At 40.7% G+C, this 24,601-nt stretch overlaps 1 protein-coding gene across 1 annotated transcript in view; it reads left to right on the top strand.

The window, feature by feature from the left end:
- The window catches only part of LOC123754194 (sulfotransferase 1A1), a 124,224-nt gene that overhangs the window by 34,541 nt on the left and 65,082 nt on the right, over positions 1 to 24,601 (top strand). Inside the window, exons 2-3 of the mRNA XM_045736403.2 lie at positions 16,350 to 16,557; positions 23,507 to 23,633. Of these exons, the coding sequence (XP_045592359.2) occupies positions 16,350 to 16,557; positions 23,507 to 23,633 (335 nt within the window). The remainder of the gene's footprint in view (positions 1 to 16,349; positions 16,558 to 23,506; positions 23,634 to 24,601) is intronic.

Below are 24,601 nucleotides of genomic sequence, written 5' to 3'. Positions count from 1 at the left end.
CGCTGGTCAGTCTGGTTGTAATTTCTCGAACCGCTATGCAAAAGAGGAACGGTGCAAGTGGGTCACCCTGTTGAATTCCCTCTGCTGAGGTGACTTCATGTTTGCCAAACAGGAGGGTTGAGTCTTTGCTGTAGCCTGCTGACACAAACGGGAGAATGCTTGGGCAATGTTCCTGGACTGCAGTGAGGATTGCTTCCCTTTTGACCGAGTTGAAAGCGTTTTTAAAATCTAATTTTACTACTGCCTGGTCTTCAGTAAGAGAGCTAATGTAGGCTCGTGCAGCATGAGCCGCTGCTTCACAGCCTTGGGGGACTCCAAACCCCAGCTGGTTGGGTTGCAGCATGGTGGCTGCTTCCGTTCGGATACTTCTGACAGCAGCCCTTGCAACTAGGCGGCGAAGGGTATTACCAACGGCAATGGGTCTGATTCCTCCCCCCTTCTTTTTCAGGGCACATAGGGATGCACCAAAGAAGAATGGTTTGATTTCATCAGGGATTAACCCGGCGAGGCAGTTGTTGACAAACGTTGTGATTTCTGTCAGGAGCGCTTCTGCAGCTGGGCCAAGAACAGGGTTCACCACTTCCTTCACATGTTGAGGTCTTACCCCTGTGTAGCCTCCTGAGGAGCCCGGGGGAAATGAAACGATAGCTTTATAAACCTCCGACTCCCGGAGGACGAGAGGTTCCTGATTAGGGGCGAGCCTGACCTGTGGGGGAGGTCCACCTACGGCCCTGACGGGGTGTTTTTCTCTCAGTGCTTGGGCTGTGGTTTCATCCCTGGGAAAAATTTTGTCCTCACTTGTGATTAACCTGAGTGCCCCGACTGTATTGCCCTCTTCAATTTTCTTGCTGACTTGGGTACCTAATTTTCTGTTGTCGCTGATTGTCGTACTTGGTCTGCCTCGGCGGTGTTTGGTGTGTTTGGGGAGGCGGACTAGGTTGTCAGCCCTCGGAAAATCCCTAATTGCTTTATTGACGGATGAGGCCAGTGTCTTGCCTCCTCTGTCTGGTACACCTAAGCATGCATTGCCAAAAAGTAACAGATTGTGCCAGGCTTTGATGGTATCAGGTGCAACAAGGTTATTTGACCCTCTGTTGACTTTTGCGATGAGGTCCGTGTATTTCCCTGCGGCAAAAGGGCGAGAGGCCTTTGGGATGTGGGTGAGTGTCCTGGTTGACGTTGCTTTAATTGCCTCTAGCAGGTCGTCTGTTGCAATGTAATCTGTTATATATATATATATATATATATATATATATATATATATATATATATATATATATATATATATATATATATATATATATTAGTATATTTTGGTAGCAGTCTTTCCTGTAGACATATTTTATTAAATATGACCGAAAAAGTAAGATTAATAATTCTAACACGAATTTTCTCAATCTTTCGTACATTATGCTTCACTGTTGGAGGTAAATCAAAAATCACTTCTCCAAAATTCATTTTTATTTCTAGTCTGACGCGACACGGGCGCGTTTCGTAAAACTTATTACATTTTCAAAGACTTCACAAATACACAACTGATTAGAACTTGCGTTTCCCTGATTTTATATCTACATTTGAGTGAGGTGGGAAGGGTGATGTGGCATTACATTTGAGTAAGGTGGGAAGGATGATGTGGCATTAGAGGATATTAATAGGGTATTAAAAGTATCAACACAAGACAGAACACGAAACAATGGATATTGAATAGAAGTGTTTGTAGAAAGCCTATTGGTCCATATTTCTTGATGCTTCTATATTGGAGCGGAGTCTTGAGGTGGGTAGAATATAGTTGTGCAATAATTGGCTGTTGATTGCTGGTGTTGACTTCTTGATGTGTAGTGCCTCGCAAACGTCGAGCCGCCTGCTATCGCTGTATCTATCGATGATTTCTGTGTTGTTTACTAGGATTTCTCTGGCGATGGTTTGGTTATGGGAAGAGATTATATGTTCCTTAATGGAGCCCTGTTGTTTATGCATCGTTAAACGCCTAGAAAGAGATGTTGTTGTCTTGCCTATATACTGGGTTTTTTGGAGCTTACAGTCCCCAAGTGGGCATTTGAAGGCATAGACGACGTTAGTCTCTTTTAAAGCGTTCTGTTTCGTGTCTGGAGAGTTTCTCATGAGTAGGCTGGCCGTTTTTCTGGTTTTATAGTAAATCGTCAGTTGTATCCTCTGATTTTTGTCTGTAGGGATAACGTTTCTATTAACAATATCTTTCAGGACCCTTTCCTCTGTTTTATGAGCTGTGGAAAAGAAGTTCCTGTAAAATAGTCTAATAGGGGGTATTGGTGTTGTGTTAGTTGTCTCTTCGGAGGTTGCATGGCTTTTCACTTTCCTTCTTATGATGTCTTCGATGAAACCATTGGAGAAGCCGTTATTGACTAGAACCTGCCTTACCCTACAGAGTTCTTCGTCGACTTGCTTCCATTCTGAGCTGTGGCTGAGAGCACGGTCGACGTATGCGTTAACAACACTCCTCTTGTACCTGTCAGGGCAGTCGCTGTTGGCATTTAGGCACATTCCTATGTTTGTTTCCTTTGTGTAGACTGCAGTGTGGAAACCTCCGCCCTTTTCCATGACTGTTACATCTAGAAAAGGCAGCTTCCCATCCTTTTCCGTCTCGTAAGTGAAACGCAGCACGGAACTCTGCTCAAATGCCTCCTTCAGCTCCTGCAGATGTCTGACATCAGGTACCTGTGTAAAAATGTCGTCAACATACCTGCAGTATATGGCCGGTTTCAAGTTCATGTCGACTAAGACTTTTTGCTCGATGGTACCCATGTAGAAGTTTGCAAACAGGACACCTAGGGGAGAACCCATAGCGACCCCATCTACTTGCTTATACATGTGCCCATCCGGGCTCAAGAAGGGTGCCTCTTTAGTACAAGCTTGGAGTAGTTTCCTCAGAATACTTTCTGGCATGTCAAGAGGAGTACAGGCTGGATCACGATACACTCTGTCGGCTATCATTCCGATTGTCTCGTCCACAGGTACGTTGGCAAACAGCGATTCTACGTCCAACGAGGCTCTTATCCCTGTGGCCCGTGCGCCCCGCAGTAAGTCCACAAATTCCTTTGGAGACTTCAGGCTGAAGGCGCAAGGAACATAAGGAGTCAGCAGGCCGTTGAGTCGCTTCGCCAATCTGTACGTGGGTGTGGGTATCTGGCTAATGATTGGCCGAAGTGGGTTTCCAGGCTTGTGCGTCTTGACATTTCCATACGCATATCCAGGTTCTACAAACTTCTACATGGGTACCATCGAGCAAAAAGTCTTAGTCGACATGAACTTGAAACCGGCCATATACTGCAGGTATGTTGACGACATTTTTACACAGGTACCTGATGTCAGACATCTGCAGGAGCTGAAGGAGGCATTTGAGCAGAGTTCCGTGCTGCGTTTCACTTACGAGACGGAAAAGGATGGGAAGCTGCCTTTTCTAGATGTAACAGTCATGGAAAAGGGCGGAGGTTTCCACACTGCAGTCTACACAAAGGAAACAAACATAGGAATGTGCCTAAATGCCAACAGCGACTGCCCTGACAGGTACAAGAGGAGTGTTGTTAACGCATACGTCGACCGTGCTCTCAGCCACAGCTCAGAATGGAAGCAAGTCGACGAAGAACTCTGTAGGGTAAGGCAGGTTCTAGTCAATAACGGCTTCTCCAATGGTTTCATCGAAGACATCATAAGAAGGAAAGTGAAAAGCCATGCAACCTCCGAAGAGACAACTAACACAACACCAATACCCCCTATTAGACTATTTTACAGGAACTTCTTTTCCACAGCTCATAAAACAGAGGAAAGGGTCCTGAAAGATATTGTTAATAGAAACGTTATCCCTACAGACAAAAATCAGAGGATACAACTGACGATTTACTATAAAACCAGAAAAACGGCCAGCCTACTCATGAGAAACTCTCCAGACACGAAACAGAACGCTTTAAAAGAGACTAACGTCGTCTATGCCTTCAAATGCCCACTTGGGGACTGTAAGCTCCAAAAAACCCAGTATATAGGCAAGACAACAACATCTCTTTCTAGGCGTTTAACGATGCATAAACAACAGGGCTCCATTAAGGAACATATAATCTCTTCCCATAACCAAACCATCGCCAGAGAAATCCTAGTAAACAACACAGAAATCATCGATAGATACAGCGATAGCAGGCGGCTCGACGTTTGCGAGGCACTACACATCAAGAAGTCAACACCAGCAATCAACAGCCAATTATTGCACAACTATATTCTACCCACCTCAAGACTCCGCTCCAATATAGAAGCATCAAGAAATATGGACCAATAGGCTTTCTACAAACACTTCTATTCAATATCCATTGTTTCGTGTTCTGTCTTGTGTTGATACTTTTAATACCCTATTAATATCCTCTAATGCCACATCATCCTTCCCACCTTACTCAAATGTAATGCCACATCACCCTTCCCACCTCACTCAAATGTAGATATAAAATCAGGGAAACGCAAGTTCTAATCAGTTGTGTATTTGTGAAGTCTTTGAAAATGTAATAAGTTTTACGAAACGCGCCCGTGTCGCGTCAGACTAGAAATAAAAATGAATTTTGGAGAAGTGATTTTTGATTTACCTCCAACAGTGAAGCATAATGTACGAAAGATTGAGAAAATTCGTGTTAGAATTATTAATCTTACTTTTTCGGTCATATTTAATAAAATATATATATATATATATATATATATATATATATATATATATATATATATATATATATATATATATATATATATGTCGTATATATATATATACATATATATATATATATATATATATATATATATATATATATATATATATATATATATATATATATATATATATATATATATATATATATATATATATATATATATATATATATATATATATATATATATATATATGACAATGTCAGACCACGGAGGAAAAATGAAACAGGAAATTTCCTTAAGTACTTTCGTATATTAAATACATCTTCAGAAGGTCTGAAGATGTATTTAATATACACCTTCTGAAGATGTATTTAATATACGAAAGTACTTAAGGAAATTTCCTGTTTCATTTTTCCTCCGTGGTCTGACATTGTCACATTCTTAATCACGTGTTTATTTTCGTGATATACACATATATATATATATATATATATATATATATATATATATATATATATATATATATATATATATATATATATATATATATATATATATATATATATATATATATATATATATATATATATATATATATATATATATATATATATATATATATATGTCGTACCTAGTAGCCAGAACGCACTTCTCAGCCTACTATGCAAGGCCCTATTTGCCGAATAAGCCAAGTTTTCATGAAATAATTGATTTTCGACTACCTAACCTACCTAACCTAACCTAACCTAACTTTTTCGGCTACCTAACCTAACCTAAGGTTTGGTTAGGTAGGGTTGGTTAGGTTCGGTCATATATCTACGTTAATTTGAACTCCAATAAAAAAAAAATTGACCTCATATATAATGAAATGGGTAGCTTTATCATTACATTAGAAAAAAATTAGAAAAAATATATTAATTCAGGAAAACTTGGCTTATTAGGCAAATCGGGCCTTGCATAGTAGGCTGAGAAGTGCGTTCTGGCTACTAGGTACGACATATATATATATATATATATATATGTTTCATTGAATATGACCGCATATTCTGTATTTATTATTTTCTGGTTTAGGGCTTCTATCCCTCTAACTATTTTCTTAGCATCAGGGCTTAATTGGAATAGGAGTTCTCCAAAACTCATTTTCGTACTTTTAAGGTGAAGAAAAGAAGTGATTTACTATAGAGTGTATTACACTTATTTGTATAATTTGCACGACGTTTCGAACCTCCATGGTTCATTCTCAAGTGAACAGATCTTACAATACTAGTTGATTTTATACCCGCATTAGGTCAGGTGATAATACAATGAAGGTGAAAAACATGGGGGGATACATAAGGGATAAACATAGGGGCTGCAGAAGGCTTATTGGCCCATACGAGGCATCTCCTATCTAAACACAAAGATTAATCCAGTGTAATTGGCCTGTTATGTTGGACATTGTCTTCTGTGTTGGCATCGATATGTTCTTGTCTTGTCCTTACTCTCATGGTGGGTAGAGTAAATAGTTCCGTGATTTGGGTGTTCATGGTAGGTCGCTCTATTCTTATGTGAATTGCCTCAAGAATTTGTAATCTTCTTGAATCTTGGGTTTTGTCTATTATGCAAGTATTCTTGTTCAACATTTCTCTTGTTAGAGTAATGTCATGGGCTTGTCTCATGTGATTCCTAGGGGCACCAGATTGAAGATGACATGTCAAACGCCTCGTCAGCTTGGTCGACGTCATACCTATGTACTTACATTGAAGGTTACATCCTTCGTGGGGGCAAGTGTACATGTATACAACGCTTGACTGCTGTAGAGGGTTCTCCGTCGGCTTCGGGCTGTTTTTGATAAGGAGTTCGGAAGTCTTCTTGGTTTTGTAGAATATTATCAGGTTTATGTTTTGGTTAGGAGTAGTGCTTTTTACTCCTTTACGGATTATTTCTTTCATTATTCTTTCCTCTTTTATATGTTCACTGTGCATGGTTGATTTGTAATATAATTTTATTGGGGGTGTTGTGGTTTCTGTTCTAGGTTCTGAATTATACCAACGGTCCAAGTGTCTTCTTATAGCAGCGTTTCTTTCCGCGTTGCTATATCCGTTGTTCACCAATACCTGAGTTACTCTTTCAAACTCTCTACTCACGTTGCTCCATTCAGAGCAGTGGGTAAGCGCTCGACGAATATAAGCATTGAGAACACTGGCTTTGTATCTTTGGGGGCACTCACTTCTACCGTTCAGGCATAATCCTATGTTGGTGGGCTTGGTATATACGTTGGTGCTTAAAGAGGTTCCTGTTTTTGTTATTAGTACATCCAAGAATGGCAGACTGTTATTTTCACTATTTTCATGTGTAAATCGGAGTACTGACTCTCTCTCTAGGTGTCTTTTTAGGTCAATTAGTTCATCTGAGTCTTTTACTATTACGAATATGTCATCTACATAACGGCAGTATACAGTTGGTTTTTGTCTGCTACTGAAGACCCTATCTTCGATGGTTCCCATATAAAAATTCGCAAATAAAACTCCTAAGGGGGAGCTCATTGCTACTCCGTCTATTTGTAAATACATGTCTCCTTGTGGACTGAAGAAAGGGGCTTCCTTTGTACATGCTTCGAGAAGACTTTTCAAGTGTGGCTCAGGTATGTCTAATTTGGGGGTGCTCTCGTCTCTGTATACTCTGTCCAGTATCATTCCTATGGTTGTGTCGACTGGGACGTTGGTAAAAAGGGATTCAACGTCCAGGGAAGCGATGATTCCATCGGGCTGGGTAGATTTGATCAATTCTAGGAAATCTGCTGATGATTGTAGACTAAACTTACTTGGAGTGTATGGAGTTAGGAGTTCATTGCGTTTCTTTGCCAGGTGATAAGTTGGGGTTGGTATTTGGCTGATTATAGGGCGTAGTGGGTTACCTGGTTTATGCGTCTTAACATTGCCGTAGGCATATCCTTAGCCATAGTCGCCTTGAAGTTTATTGAAATGCACACTACCTTTCTTTGCGTTGATTGCTGTAATTGTTTTGTTTACTTTCCGCTTAAGGTCTTCTACGGGGTTCCTCGTGATTCGATGAAATTTGGAGTCGTCACTTAGGATGTCGCTAATTTTGTTCATGTATTCATGGGTAGGAATCAATACATATGCTGCTGTTTTGTCGACAATGTCAAAGTCAATGACAACACAGAAGACAATGTCCAACATAACAGGCCAATTACACTGGATTAATCTTTGTGTTTAGATAGGAGATGCCTCGTATGGGCCAATAAGCCTTCTGCAGCCCCTATGTTTATCCCTTATGTATCCCCCCATGTTTTTCACCTTCATTGTATTATCACCTGACGTAATGCGGGTATAAAATCAACTAGTATTGTAAGATCTGTTCACTTGAGAATGAACCATGGAGGTTCGAAACGTCGTGCAAATTATACAAATAAGTGTAATACACTCTATAGTAAATCACTTCTTTTCTTCACCTTAAAAGTACGAAAATGAGTTTTGGAGAACTCCTATTCCAATTAAGCCCTGATGCTAAGAAAATAGTTAGAGGGATAGAAGCCCTAAACCAGAAAATAATAAATACAGAATATGCGGTCATATTCAATGAAACATGTTTGAAAGAAAACCTGCTGCCAGTATACACCAATATAAATATATATATATATATATATATATATATATATATATATATATATATATATATATATATATATATATATATATATATATATATATATAAATATATATATATATATATATGTCGTACCTAGTAGCCAGAACTCACTTCTCAGCCTACTATTCAAGGCCCGATTTGCCTAATAAGCCAAGTTTTCCTGAATTAATATATTTACTATAGTTTTTTTCTTATGAAATGATAAAGCAACCCTTTTCTCTATGTATGAGGTCAATTTTTTTTTATTGGAGTTAAAATTAACGTAGATATATGACCGAACCTAACCAACCCTACCTAACCTAACCTAACCTATATTTATTGGTAAGGTTAGGTTAGGTAGCCAAAAAAAGCTAGGTTAGGTTAGGTTAGGTAGGTTAGGTAGACGAAAAAACATTAATTCATGAAAACTTGGCTTATTAGGCAAATCGGGCCTTGAATAGTAGGCTGAGAAGTGAGTTCTGGCTATTAGGTACGACATATATATATATATATATATATATATATATATATATATATATATATATATATATATATATATATATATATATATATATATATATATATATATATATATATATATATATATGTCGTACCTAATAGCCAGAACGCACTTCTCAGCCTACTATGCAAGGCCCGATTTGCCTAATAAGCCAAGTTTTCATGAACTAATTGTTTTTCGACGACCTAACCTACCTAACCTAACCTAACCTAACTTTTTCTGCTACCTAACCTAACCTAACCTATAAAGATAGGTTAGGTTAGGTTAGGTAGGGTTGATTAGGTTCGGTCATATATCTACGTTAATTTTAACTCCAATAAAAAAAATTGACCTCATACATAATGAAATGGGTAGCTTTATCATTTCATAAGAAAAAAATTATAAAAAATATATTAATTCAGGAAAACTTGGCTTATTAGGCAAATCGGGCCTTGAATAGTAGGCCAAAAAGTGAGTTCTGGCTACTAGGTACAACATATATATATATATATATATATATATATATATATATATATATATATATATATATATATATATATATATATATATATATATATATATATGCAAGGCCCGATTTGCCTACTAAGCCAAGTTTTCAGGAATTAATTGTTTTTGGACTACCTAACCTAACCTAACCTAACTTTTTCGGCTACCTAACCTAACTTAACCTATCTTTATAGGTTAGGTTTGGTTAGGTAGCCGAAAAAGTTAGGTTAGGTTAGGTTAGGTAGGTTAGGTAGTCGAAAAACAATTATTTCATGAAAACTTGGCTTATTAGGCAAATCGGGCCTTGCATAGTAGGCTGAGAAGTGCGTTCTGGCTACTAGGTACGACATATATATATATATATATATATATATATATATATATATATATATATATTATTAAATATGACCGAAAAAGTAAGATTAATAATTCTAACACGAATTTTCTCAATCTTTCGTACATTATGCTTCACTGTTGGAGGTAAATCAAAAATCACTTCTCCAAAATTCATTTTTATTTCTAGTCTGACGCGACACGGGCGCGTTTCGTAAAACTTATTACATTTTCAAAGACTTCACAAATACACAACTGATTAGAACTTGCGTTTCCCTGATTTTATATCTACATTTGAGTGAGGTGGGAAGGGTGATGTGGCATTACATTTGAGTGAGGTGGGAAGGATGATGTGGCATTAACACAAGACAGAACACTAGAGGATATTAATAGGGTATTAAAAGTATCAACACAAGACAGAACAGAAACAATGGGTATTGAATAGAAGTGTTTGTAGAAAGCCTATTGGTCCATATTTCTTGATGCTTCTATATTGGAGCGGAGTCTTGAGGTGGGTAGAATATAGTTGTGCAATAATTGGCTGTTGATTGCTGGTGTTGACTTCTTGATGTGTAGTGCCTCGCAAACGTCAAGCCGCCTGCTATCGCTGTATCTATCGATGATTTCTGTGTTGTTTACTAGGATTTCTCTGGCGATGGTTTGGTTATGGGAAGAGATTATATGTTCCTTAATGGAGCCCTGTTGTTTATGCATCGTTAAACGCCTAGAAAGAGATGTTGTTGTCTTGCCTATATACTGGGTTTTTTGGAGCTTACAGTCCCCAAGTGGGCATTTGAAGGCATAGACGACGTTAGTCTCTTTTAAAGCGTTCTGTTTCGTGTCTGGAGAGTTTCTCATGAGTAGGCTGGCCGTTTTTCTGGTTTTATAGTAAATCGTCAGTTGTATCCTCTGATTTTTGTCTGTAGGGATAACGTTTCTATTAACAATATCTTTCAGGACCCTTTCCTCTGTTTTATGAGCTGTGGAAAAGAAGTTCCTGTAAAATAGTCTAATAGGGGGTATAGGTGTTGTGTTAGTTGTCTCTTCGGAGGTTGCATGGCTTTTCACTTTCCTTCTTATGATGTCTTCGATGGAACCATTGGAGAAGCCGTTATTGACTAGAACCTGCCTTACCCTACAGAGTTCTTCGTCGACTTGCTTCCATTCTGAGCTGTGGCTGAGAGCACGGTCGACGTATGCGTTAACAACACTCCTCTTGTACCTGTCAGGGCAGTCGCTGCTGGCATTTAGGCACATTCCTATGTTTGTTTCCTTTGTGTAGACTGCAGTGTGGAAACCTCCGCCCTTTTCCATGACTGTTACATCTAGAAAAGGCAGCTTCCCATCCTTTTCCGTCTCGTAAGTGAAACGCAGCACGGAACTCTGCTCAAATGCCTCCTTCAGCTCCTGCAGATGTCTAACATCAGGTACCTGTGTAAAAATGTCGTCAACATACCTGCAGTATATGGCCGGTTTCAAGTTCATGTCGACTAAGACTTTTTGCTCGATGGTACCCATGTAGAAGTTTGCAAACAGGACACCTAGGGGAGAACCCATGGCGACCCCATCTACTTGCTTATACATGTGCCCATCCGGGCTCAAGAAGGGTGCCCTTCTTGAGCCCGGATGGGCACATGTATAAGCAAGTAGATGGGGTCGCCATGGGTTCTCCCCTAGGTGTCCTGTTTGCAAACTTCTACATGGGTACCATCGAGCAAAAAGTCTTAGTCGACATGAACTTGAAACCGGCCATATACTGCAGGTATGTTGACGACATTTTTACACAGGTACCTGATGTTAGACATCTGCAGGAGCTGAAGGAGGCATTTGAGCAGAGTTCCGTGCTGCGTTTCACTTACGAGACGGAAAAGGATGGGAAGCTGCCTTTTCTAGATGTAACAGTCATGGAAAAGGGCGGAGGTTTCCACACTGCAGTCTACACAAAGGAAACAAACATAGGAATGTGCCTAAATGCCAACAGCGACTGCCCTGACAGGTACAAGAGGAGTGTTGTTAACGCATACGTCGACCGTGCTCTCAGCCACAGCTCAGAATGGAAGCAAGTCGACGAAGAACTCTGTAGGGTAAGGCAGGTTCTAGTCAATAACGGCTTCTCCAATGGTTCCATCGAAGACATCATAAGAAGGAAAGTGAAAAGCCATGCAACCTCCGAAGAGACAACTAACACAACACCTATACCCCCTATTAGACTATTTTACAGGAACTTCTTTTCCACAGCTCATAAAACAGAGGAAAGGGTCCTGAAAGATATTGTTAATAGAAACGTTATCCCTACAGACAAAAATCAGAGGATACAACTGACGATTTACTATAAAACCAGAAAAACGGCCAGCCTACTCATGAGAAACTCTCCAGACACGAAACAGAACGCTTTAAAAGAGACTAACGTCGTCTATGCCTTCAAATGCCCACTTGGGGACTGTAAGCTCCAAAAAACCCAGTATATAGGCAAGACAACAACATCTCTTTCTAGGCGTTTAACGATGCATAAACAACAGGGCTCCATTAAGGAACATATAATCTCTTCCCATAACCAAACCATCGCCAGAGAAATCCTAGTAAACAACACAGAAATCATCGATAGATACAGCGATAGCAGGCGGCTTGACGTTTGCGAGGCACTACACATCAAGAAGTCAACACCAGCAATCAACAGCCAATTATTGCACAACTATATTCTACCCACCTCAAGACTCCGCTCCAATATAGAAGCATCAAGAAATATGGACCAATAGGCTTTCTACAAACACTTCTATTCAATACCCATTGTTTCTGTTCTGTCTTGTGTTGATACTTTTAATACCCTATTAATATCCTCTAGTGTTCTGTCTTGTGTTAATGCCACATCATCCTTCCCACCTCACTCAAATGTAATGCCACATCACCCTTCCCACCTCACTCAAATGTAGATATAAAATCAGGGAAACGCAAGTTCTAATCAGTTGTGTATTTGTGAAGTCTTTGAAAATGTAATAAGTTTTACGAAACGCGCCCGTGTCGCGTCAGACTAGAAATAAAAATGAATTTTGGAGAAGTGATTTTTGATTTACCTCCAACAGTGAAGCATAATGTACGAAAGATTGAGAAAATTCGTGTTAGAATTATTAATCTTACTTTTTCGGTCATATTTAATAATATATGTCTACAGGAAAGACTGCTACCAAAATATACTAATATATATATATATATATATATATATATATATATATATATATATATATATATATATATATATATATATATATATATATATATATATATATATATATATATATATATATATACCCTATTCTATATATATATATAGAATATATATATATATATATATATATATATATATATATATTCCCTATTCTATATAGGGTATATATATATATATATATATATATATATATATATATATATATATATATATATATATATATATATATATATATATATATATATATATATATATATATATATATATATATATATATATATATATATATATATATATATATATATAGGGGATGGTAGGGGTTGGTATAATAACAGTAGGCTAAAGAATAGGGGTGATAGGAGAAGAAAATATCAAAGTGTTCAGTGAGGATCCACAAGGTCTTCTCTGAGTACTCTTTATTTTATTCTCTGAGGCTATGGGTCCCTACACTTGCACCAGAGGTGGTACCCCTTCTAGGTTTTAAAAAAATACGTATATATATATATAAATATTTGATTTGTTTTTTTGTATTGAGGCTGGTATTTTGTACCTTGATTCCATGTATGTCTAACCATCCTGTGAGATGGGAGTATTAGATAAACTTATAGCTAGTTTTTTATCTACACTGTGTAATATTCAATATAGAATAGGGTAGCAGCACATTGTTGTGTATACCTAATCTTCTTAATATAAAAAATCAGTAATAAGGATGTTAAATTATAGTTTGTATTATTACAAGTACTCTATTATCCTTATTAAATCACGTTAACCATGGATCATTAAGATCCCATGTTGATATGTAATAGTCATATTTCTTTTGAACTGTTACTCCATGCTAATAATTTTTTAATCATTCATTAAATTGTGCATTGTCTCAATTTTTCACTTCCTTGGATATACTGTAGAGTACAAAAAGATAGGATAAAAATAAACCAGTAATATTTCTTTCAATATATTTTTTATTTAAATAACTGTAACAATATTTTTACAACTGACAGGATTTGTTTTACCATACAAGTGCATTATTTGTTAAAAAAAATTGTTTTATTGTTACACACAATGGTGCTACATAGCCTTCCCAGCTTGGTGCCTTCTTGTAATACTTGCTTACGGATTAATAAATAGATAATAATAAATAAATTTTATTCAGGAAAAGTACATACAGTTGATTTACAAACATAATGTTGGATTTATAGACAGAGCTAGTACATACAATACCTAAAGCCACTAATACTCATAGCATTTCGGGCAAGGTGTGGGGGAAAAACACTTAGACTAAAACCTAATAGTAATCGGGATTAGGTATAAATTGTGTTGAAAGAAGGAATAAAAAAAGGGAGGTAACATAGCAGAAATCAGCATTTGTACACGTTGGTGAACAAACAGCGTTGTTTAAAAAAAAACAAGACATGGGTTGACATTTAGGTTACATGGAGTTAATTAGGTAGTACTTGGTTTTACTCTTAAACTGGTTGAGAGAGGTACAGCCTTTGACATGATTCGGGAGGCCATTCCATATTCTGGGTCCCTTGATTTATAGAGCACTTCTAGTTTGGTTACACACAGCCAAATTGTGTAACAGGAAGAGGTCTTGGACACAAATATGTTTATACTAAATGTAGAGGAATCAGCTGAGAATTCCTGAAATAAAATAAGTTGCCTCAGCTTATAAGGTAAATAAAATAAGCATTTCTCAAATAAGTAGCTGCCTCACCTCACTGCCTTACTGCTACATAGCCTTCCCGGCATGGTGCCTTCTTTTGATAATTATTTGTTCCACGCCCAAATTGTATAACAGGAAGAGGTCTTGAACCCCTACTTCCCTCTCTCTTTTTTAATAGTCCATATAGTCATAATTATAGCTTTCAGTATTCAATGAATAAAGTTTTTGACATTTTTACCCTTCTCCTTACCTAACATCATTTGTGCAGCATATTTTTATTTTATGTCTCACCCAGATTTAATTTCAAAATAAAACCAAACTAAATAAATTAGAAATGGGTATGTATAGCTAAGATACACCCTTACTACTAGGTGAACAGGAGCATTTGGTGATAGTAAATGATCCCATCAGGCAGGGCTCATCACCTTCTCTCATATATCATGTTCACCAGTGTTTATTTACTTAATAACTACGGGTATAATATCTTGCTATTATAAAAATAATTCTACTATCATAAAAGACATATTTACTTTGGATTTCAAGCAGAGAATGCATAAATAACTAACACGAAGGAATCCTCTTCACGAGATTCACCAGCTATAATATTTTGTTCATGTTCCAAAATCTTAAAATCGATCCCAGTGTTAGGTAGTACAGAAAAATTGAGTTATATCCAGTTTACGTAAAGCTACGAGTGGTCGACATCACACTTAGATCCCGGACCAAACTTACAAAGGTTTTTCGATTTAGTGTATCTACCTGAATACCGACGTAGCCGCCACGAAGGCGCTAAGAAGGAAAACATTCGGTACTAAGAAGAAAAACCTTCGTAAATACTTTCGTGAATCCGGCCCCTGGAGACGAGCAATTACTCGCTGGGGTAACGAAAACACATGGCCCCATAGAGCGACCCCCCCATTTGTAACGACAACACATGGCTCCATAGAGCGACCCCCCCCCCCTCCCCGCCATTTGTAACAAAAACACATGGCCCCATAGAGCAACCCCCGCCCCCCCCCCCGCTATTTGTAACAAAAGCACATGGCCCCATAGAGAGACCCCCCCCATTTGTAACAAAAACACATGGCCCCATAGCGCGACCATCGAAAAAAAAATGGTTGCTGTATGGGGCTATTTCCATTACTCTGTTGCACGTAGGAGCAACACACACTATACTAAATATGTTAGGATTCCCTTTCAATGTTTCTGATTTCATTGATAAATTGAATTTTCATAGATTTCGTTTTATTTTCATTTTCATTTAATTATTTTGTGTGACATTGTGTTGGAATTGAGCTGTGTTGTTTACCATCCCATTCATTTTGTGAGTATAGTTTATATTTCGATTTTTTTCATTTTTTCATTTCGCTTTTTAACAGTTTTTCTTATATTTCAGTGATGGGAACATCAGATCATTTGATGTTCCAAATTTTCTGATGGAAACATCAGATCGTTTGGGAATGCATTGGACGAGAGAGTGAGGAATGATGGGGAGGACGAGGGGACGGTGGAGTGGGGAATGGTTAGCAGGATGAGAGGAGGCTGGAATGGGGGATGGTGGGGAGGACGAAGGGACGGGGGAGTGGGGAATGGTTTGGAGTAAATGGGGAAGGGGGAGAGGGGAATGGTGGGGAGGACGAGGGGACAGGGGAGGGTTGCTGTGGCCGGGTACAGCTATTAAAACAATAAATATTTTACTATGAACACAAATATTTAATATCAATTCACTATCACACCCCACATTTATTTGATTTTTCATATTTCTTGAAGTACAACAAATTATAGCCTCAAATGTATGGATAGAGTATGTAGTAACTGTCAAAATATTCCAGGTTTGACATGTTTTCCGATAACAAGAGTTATTCAAAAATCTTTGGAAAAAATGTGCGGTCTGTTGAGGTGTTTAGCCAAATGTGTCCAGGGAAAAAGATGGAAGACGGAGTGTTTCTCCAGCTGAGCGAGGCTCTACCTGCTCCTCGAGTGATCAAGACGCACCTGCCTTTCTCCCTCTTGCCTCCTGATCTTCTTCACACAGCTAAGGTCACTTTACTTCACAACAACTGTATATTGTACTGATCCCTATGGTGTGTATGTGAGTAATATCTGCCAGAGAGTTGAGAACCAGTGTTGGCAGGGTGGAAGTATGGCTGGAGCTGTCAGAGAGATGATAGACTGCCAACCTGCTCACACTGGCTCTCATCTCTCTGACAGCTCCAGCCATACTTCCACCCTACCAACACTGGCTCTCATTTCTCTGACAGCACCAGCACCATCCATGCTTCCGCCCTACCAACACTGGTTCTCATTATGTTTTTTTTTTAATTCTCTGATTTTTAATCCAAACTCCGTTATCTCTTTGCTAGTGTAGTTTGTAAAAACCACACAATTAGATTAATAAGTTTATATACACCTATTGTTGTTTGTCCAGTCTGTAAAGTATACCAATAATTTACCAGGGACGTTACTTTAAAAGGTATGAGAGAGAGGAATTAAATAATGATATGACACTACTAAACCTTTTAATATGATTCAATTACTTAATTGCTTATAAATATTAAATGAAATATAAGTCTATTATAATTAAATTATGAAAGGAATCAATAATGTTTGACATAGTTGATTTTTGTTGACGTACTATATTGTATCATCATTATTTTGATAAAAGTAATATTTAGTTTTAGGCGCAGTCAGCCGCGTCCACCATATCTCAGGAGAACCAACATTTGTATTAATTACATCTTTTCCCCCTGGTCAGCTGGGCACTCGTTCTTTGCTGAAATGTATGTTCAATCAAAGTTGTTAAATGACACCAAATAAATTATCAGCAAATTGCCTTGTTTACTGAAACCATCAATAATTATACCTAATAATTTCTTAACAAATTGTATTAAATTATGTCCATTCCAAAATTAGCAAGTCTTGAAAATTAAGGTACATGTGTTTGTGGTTAAATCCCCCGATTTAACTGTGGCTCCTAGATGGTTAATCACTCCCTCTCCTAGGGAACAAACGGTTAATTACTTGTGAGCAGTTTACTAATTTGGCACCAAACAATCAACTAAAAGTCATAACCGCTTTGTTCACTGGAGAGGAAGATGGTTGGCCAGTGTCTGATAATGGTCGACCCGTTGATCTTACACGGGAGGTGTACAAGTATTTGGACTTGATGAACCAAAGGGAAGCTTGGCGTCTGAAGGCGTTCTGGAGATCCTCATATATCGTCCAAAGGCTCTATTACAGTCTCTCAGCTTGAAGCTTATGCTTTTCACAAAAAATCACAATTGCGTGATGCATCAAATGAACAAATCCAGAAGGGCCGTGACGAGGATTCGAATCTGCGTCCGAGAGCATCCCAGACGCTGCCTTAATCGACAGAGCTACGACATGGTCAAAAGGAGTTGAAACCGAAGTTCTACTGACCTTACAGGATCCTGCAGCCTCTCCGAGGCACAAACCAGGGTTTTACACAACTCCTCCCATGCACTCGAGCTATGTCAATAATCCGTTCTCCCTCTTCGCTCTTACTTCATTACACACAGAAATCCTGGTTTGTGCCTCGGAGAGGCTGCAGGCTATGTGGTGATCATGTCTCCCCGAGCTCTTGTGTCTTCCAGCGACGTGAGGTGCAGTTCACTCAGCCTGTCCTCGTAACTCATGCCTCGTAGTTCTGGGACTTAGTGGCATACCTCTGAACTTTTTCCAGCTTCGTCATATGCTTGTCAAGGTACGGGCTCCGTGCTGGGGCCGCATACTCTAGGATTGGCGTTACATACGTTGTTTACAAGGTTCTGAAAGATTCGTTACACAGGTTTCTTAAGGCAGTTCTGATGTTAGCCAGCCTCGCATACGCCGCTGATGTTATTCTTTTAATGTGGGCTTCAGGAGAGAGGTTTGGCATGATATCAACTCCTAGACCTTTCTCTCTGTCCGTTTCGTGAAGGACTTCATCTCTCATTCGGTATCCAGTGTCTGGCCTCCTATTTCCTCCACCTAGTTTCATTACCTAACAATAACATGGGTTGAACTTTAGTAGCCATATGTTGGACCATTCCTTCAGTTTGTTTAGGTCATCTTGTAGACTCATGCTACTTTCCTATGTCGTAAACCTCCTCATAATTTATGCATCATCAGCAAACATTGAGAGGAACGAGTCTATTTCCTTTGGGAGATCATTTACACATAACAGGAACAGTATAGGTTCTAGAACTGATCCCTGAGGGACTCCACCGGTGACGCCTCGCCACTCTGAAACCTCACCCCTCACGGTGACTCGCTGTCTTCTGTCGCCTAGGTACTCCCTTATCCATTGGAGTACCTTCTCATTCACTCGTGCCTGCATATCCAGTTTGTGCACAAGACTCTTATGTGGTACTGAGTCAAAGGCTTTCTGGCAATCCAAAAATATGCAGTCTGCCCAGCACTGTCTTTCTTGCCTGATCAAAGAATTCAATTAATCAAGTGAGGCATGATTTATCATCCCTGAACCCATGTTGATGTTGTGATACAAAGTTCGTCCGCTCCTGATGTTCTACTAGCTTTTTTCGCACGACCTTCTCCATCACTTTGCATAGTATGAAAGTTAGAGACACTGACCTGTAGTTCAGTGCTTCCTGTCTATCACCCTTCTTGAATATCAGGACTACATAAGCCATCTTCCAAATTTTTGGCAGTTCATCTGTTACCAGTGATTTGTTATACATCATGGAGAGGGGCAGGCACAGAGCGTCTGCTCCTTCCTTCAGTATCCATGGTGAGATTCCATCCGGGCCTATAGCCTTTGTCACTTCCAACTCTAGCAGATGCTTCCTCACCTCCCCACTGGTAAACACTAACTCATCTAGTGGAGTTTGGTTAGATATTACCTCTCTCATCTCTGTGACTTCCTTTTGCTCTACTGTGAAGACCTCCTGAATTTTCTTATTGATTTCCTTGCACACGTCCTTGTTGTTCGTTATACATTTGTCTGTCCCAATCCTCAGTTTCATACCTGTTCCTTCACTGTTGTTTTTCTCCAGATGTGGCTGTGCAGCAATGTAGGTTGAGTTTTTGCCTTCCTTGTTATGTCATTTTCATATTGTCTTTCTGCCTCTTTTCTCCCCCTGATGTATTCATTCCTAATGTATTCATTTCTAGTATCTTTCTCTGCTCACTAGTGTCCTGTTATTTTTAGAAATTTTCCACGCCCTTGTACTTAGTTGTATTACAAGCTTAATTATCTCATTAAACCATGGGGTTTCTCGCCTCCTTACACTTTTGTGTGATGTAGTCCATCATTTCTAGGGCCGTCTTTCCTCTGAGCACGGTTTCCCAAGTTATATCTGTTAGGAATTTTCTAATCTCCTCATAATTTCCCTTTCGGAATTCCAGCCTTTCGTTTTCTGGGCCCTTTTCTTAAGTACAATAACTCTACTTAGCAAGGATGCCAGCTGTGCCAGACCGTGTTGAAGCATGGATGCCAGCTGTGCCAGATCATGTTGAAGCAAGGATGCCAGCTGTGCCAGACTGTGTTGAAGCAAGGATGCCAGCTGTGCCAGACCGTGTTGAAGCATGGATGCCAGCTGTGCCAGATCATGTTGAAGCAAGGATGCCAGCTGTGCCAGACTGTGTTGAAGCAAGGATGCCAGCTGTGCCAGACCGTGTTGAAGCATGGATGCCAGCTGTGCCAGATCATGTTGAAGCAAGGATGCCAGCTGTGCCAGACCGCGTTGAAGCAAGGATGCCAGCTGTGCCAGACTGTGTTGAAGCACGGATGCCAGCTGTGCCAGATCATGTTGAAGCAAGGATGCCAGCTGTGCCAGACCGTGTTGAAGCACGGATGCCAGCTGTGCCAGATCATGTTGAAGCAAGGATGCCAGCTGTGCCAGACCGTGTTGAAGCAAGGATGCCAGCTGTGCCAGTCTGTGTTGAAGCAAGGATGCTAGCTGTGCCAGACTGTGTTGAAGCTTGGATGCCAGCTGTGCCAGACCGTGTTGAAGCAAGGATGCCAGCTGTGTCAGACCGTGTTGAAGCAAGGATGCCAGCTGTGCCAGACCGTGTTGAAGCAAGGATGCCAGCTGTGCCAGACCGTGTTGAAGCAAGGATGCCAGCTGTGCCAGACCGTGTTGAAGCTTGGATGCCAGCTTTGCCAGACCGTGTTGAAGCAAGGATGCCAGCTGTGCCAGACCGTGTTGAAGCAAGGATGCCAGCTTTGCCAAACCGTGTTGAAGCAAGGATGCCAGCTGTGCCAGACCGTGTTGAAGCATGTATGCCAGCTGTGCCAGACCGTGTTGAAGCATGTATGCCAGCTGTGCCAGACCGTGTTGAAGCAAGGATGCCAGCTGTGCCAGACTGTGTTGAAGCAAGGATGCCAGCTGTGCCAGACCGTGTTGAAGCAAGGATGCCAGCTGTGCCAGACCGTGTTGAAGCAAGGATGCCAGCTGTGCCAGACCGTGTTGAAGCAAGGATGCCAGCTGTGCCAGACTGTGTTGAAGCAAGGATGCCAGCTGTGCCAGACCGTGTTGAAGCATGTATGCCAGCTGTGCCAGACCGTGTTGAAGCAAGGATGCCAGGTGTGCCAGACCGTGTTGAAGCAAGGATGCCAGCTGTGCCAGACCGTGTTGAAGCAAGGATGCCAGCTGTGGCAGACCGTGTTGAAGCATGGATGCCAGCTGTGCCAGACCGTGTTGAAGCAAGGATGCCAGCTGAGCCAGACCGTGTTGAAGCATGGATGCCAGCTGTGCCAGACCGTGTTGAAGCATGTATGCCAGCTGTGCCAGACCGTGTTGAAGCATGTATGCCAGCTGTGCCAGACCGTGTTGAAGCATGGATGCCAGCTGTGCCAGACTGTTTTGAAGCATGTATGCCAGCTGTGCCAGACTGTGTTGAAACATGGATGCCAGCTGTGCCAGACCGTGTTGAAGCATGGATGCCAGCTGTGCCAGACCGTGTTGAAGCATGTATGCCAGCTGTGCCAGACTGTGTTGAAGCAAGGATGCCAGCTGTGCCAGACCGTGTTGAAGCATGGATGCCAGCTGTGCCAGACCGTGTTGAAGCAAGGATGCCAGCTGTGCCAGACCGTGTTGAAGCTTGGATGCCAGCTGTGCCAGACCGTGTTGAAGCTTGGATGCCAGCTGTGCCAGACCGTGTTGAAGCAAGGATGCCAGCTGTGCCACACCGTGTTGAAGCAAGGATGCCAGCTGTGCCACACCGTGTTGAAGCAAGGATGCCAGCTGTGCCAGACCGTGTTGAAGCAAGGATGCCAGCTGTGCCACACCGTGTTGAAGCAAGGATGCCAGCTGTGCCTGACCGTGTTGAAGCAAGGATGCCAGCTGTGCCAGACCGTGTTGAAGCAAGGATGCCAGCTGTGCCAGACCGTGTTGAAGCTTGGATGCCAGCTGTGCCAGACCGTGTTGAAGCAAGGATGCCAGCTGTGCCAGACCGTGTTGAAGCAAGGATGCCAGCTGTGCCAGACCGTGTTGAAGCAAGGATGCCAGCTGTGCCAGACCGTGTTGAAGCAAGGATGCCAGCTGTGCCAGACCGTGTTGAAGCTTGGATGCCAGCTGTGCCAGACCGTGTTGAAGCAAGGATGCCAGCTGTGCCAGACCGTGTTGAAGCAAGGATGCCAGCTGTGCCAGACTGTGTTGAAGCAAGGATGCCAGCTGTGCCTGACCGTGTTGAAGCAAGGATGCCAGCTGTGCCAGACCGTGTTGAAGCAAGGATGCCAGCTGTGCCAGACTGTGTTGAAGCAAGGATGCCAGCTGTGCCAGACTGTGTTGAAGCAAGGATGCCAGCTGTGCCAGACCGTGTTGAAGCAAGGATGCCAGCTGTGCCAGACCGTGTTGAAGCAAGGATGCCAGCTGTGCCAGACCGTGTTGAAGCAAGGATGCCAGCTGTGCCAGACCGTGTTGAAGCAAGGATGCCAGCTGTGCCAGACCGTGTTGAAGCAAGGATGCCAGCTGTGCCAGACCGTGTTGAAGCAAGGATGCCAGCTGTGCCAGACTGTGTTGAAGCAAGGATGCCAGCTGTGCCAGACCGTGTTGAAGCAAGGATGCCAGCTGTGCCAGACCGTGTTGAAGCAAAGATGCCAGCTGTGCCAGACCGTGTTGAAGCAAGGATGCCAGCTGTGCCAGGCCAAAACGAAATACGGCCATCCTTCCCTTCGAGCCTCGGGGTCAGGTGTTTATACAGTATGGTTTGCAAATTAACTCTAAATTTAAAATCTGCTTGAAACTATACAATAAGATAATATATACGGTTTATATTCCTCAGAGTAAAATCATAGATTTTGGACCATAATTTGCGACACATCTTTCTTGAGAAGCGTTGTTAGGGGTGGTTACTATGGGCAGCGCTTAAGGCGAGTTCTGGTTCTGTCACAGTCAAATATCTTATTAAGAGACAGTATAAGAAATACTTTCCACACTCATCTCTCTGACAGCTCCAGCAACACTTCCACCCTCCCAACACTGACTCTCGTCTCTGACAATGCCACCTACTAACACTATTTTGCATATCTGCCTATTCCACCCTTCCAACCCTGGCTCTTATCTTTCCGACAACTATTCCCATATATCCACCATTCCAACAGCTCTTATCATACTTTTATATCTCTAAGAGCGCCAGTCATACTTCCACCTTGCCAACACTGGTTCTCATCTATCTTACATCTCCAATAAAAATTTTATTTTCATCTGAGAGTCGTCTTATCTGTTGTCTTTGTCAAGAGAAGGAAGCCAATCTGTTGCTCAGGTTAATTCTGATTAACCTGAGCAACACTGGTTCTCATTTTCGTTTTGGTGGTTTGCTACCAAGTGTTCTGAACAATGTTCTCAGGTTCTGAGAACATTGTTCAGGTCAGGTTATTTACATGACATAACATGTTATGTAAACTGTATTTACTTTTCTTGGACATTTACACATTCTTTACTAGCAATACAAATTTTAAGTTCAAGGTAATTTCCCACCTACATAATAAATGTTCAACTTAATTATTGTTGGTGTTTCTCTGCAGGTTGTGTATATGGCCAGGAACCCTAAGGACGTGGTGGTGTCCTTGTTCCATCACTTTTGCAACTTACAGCTCCATGATTATACTGGCACCTTCGACACTTTCATTAAGCACTTCATGAATGACGATCGTAAGTTGTGAAATAACATGTTTGCTGTGCTTTATTTGGGTATGTTCATTTCAATAGCAATAATATATCACTTATCTACATCGAAAATTACTGAGGTTGGAACACTCGCTTGAGTAATCAAAGCAACGGCAACTGCAGCTAAGGACAGCCTGAGGCATGAAGCCTTGTTCTTCTTTAAGCTTAGTTCTACTTGAGGGTATGGCGAGGGAGCCGGTCGGCCGAGCGGACAGCACGCTGAACTTGTAATCCTGTGGTCCTTGGGTTCGATCGCAGGCGCCGGCGAGAAACAATGGGCAGAGTTTCTTTCACTCTATGCCCCTGTTACCTAGTAGTAAAATAGGTACCTGGGAGTTAGTCAGCTGTCACGGGCTGCTTCCTGGGGGTGGAGGCCTGATCGAGGACCGGGCCGCGGGGACACTAAAAAGCCCCGAAATCATCTCAAGATAACCTCAAGATGACTTGCAATTAAGCACAATGATCATTACCTTTTAGTCGTCACTTGGATTTTGTCTCAAAAATCATCCTGGATGAGGGACTAATTATCCGACAGAATTTTAGCTTCTAGTTAGTTTTGGATAAAGTCAGAGAGAAAAAAATGAAACCTGAAAAAATGTGATGAAAAATTAAATTCGCGTTTATACACAGTCAAGATGTTCCAAAGGATTTGTAGGTTTATTTACACTAATCTATTTAGACGAATGGGTCAGATCCCAAAAATATTCGTCCAAAATAAAATAAATGTTGAAATATGTTAAACAAATCTCGCGTCATTTGGCATCAGCGTCGTGAAAATATCATCCCAATATGTAAAGAAATGGATTTTATATGATTTTTTGTGATAATATATCTGTGTGCTGCGATTACTAATGATAACGATAACATCTCCTATTTACTGGAGCTGAGGGATAATGTAGGGATAAAAAGGTGCAAGCACGTTTCGGGCGCACAGAGCAGAGTAGTAGTAAGGA

Source organism: Procambarus clarkii, chromosome 6, assembly GCF_040958095.1.
Source record: "Procambarus clarkii isolate CNS0578487 chromosome 6, FALCON_Pclarkii_2.0, whole genome shotgun sequence".
In the NCBI taxonomy this organism is placed as follows: domain Eukaryota; kingdom Metazoa; phylum Arthropoda; class Malacostraca; order Decapoda; family Cambaridae; genus Procambarus; species Procambarus clarkii.
This window is presented reverse-complemented; position numbering and strand designations above follow the sequence as displayed.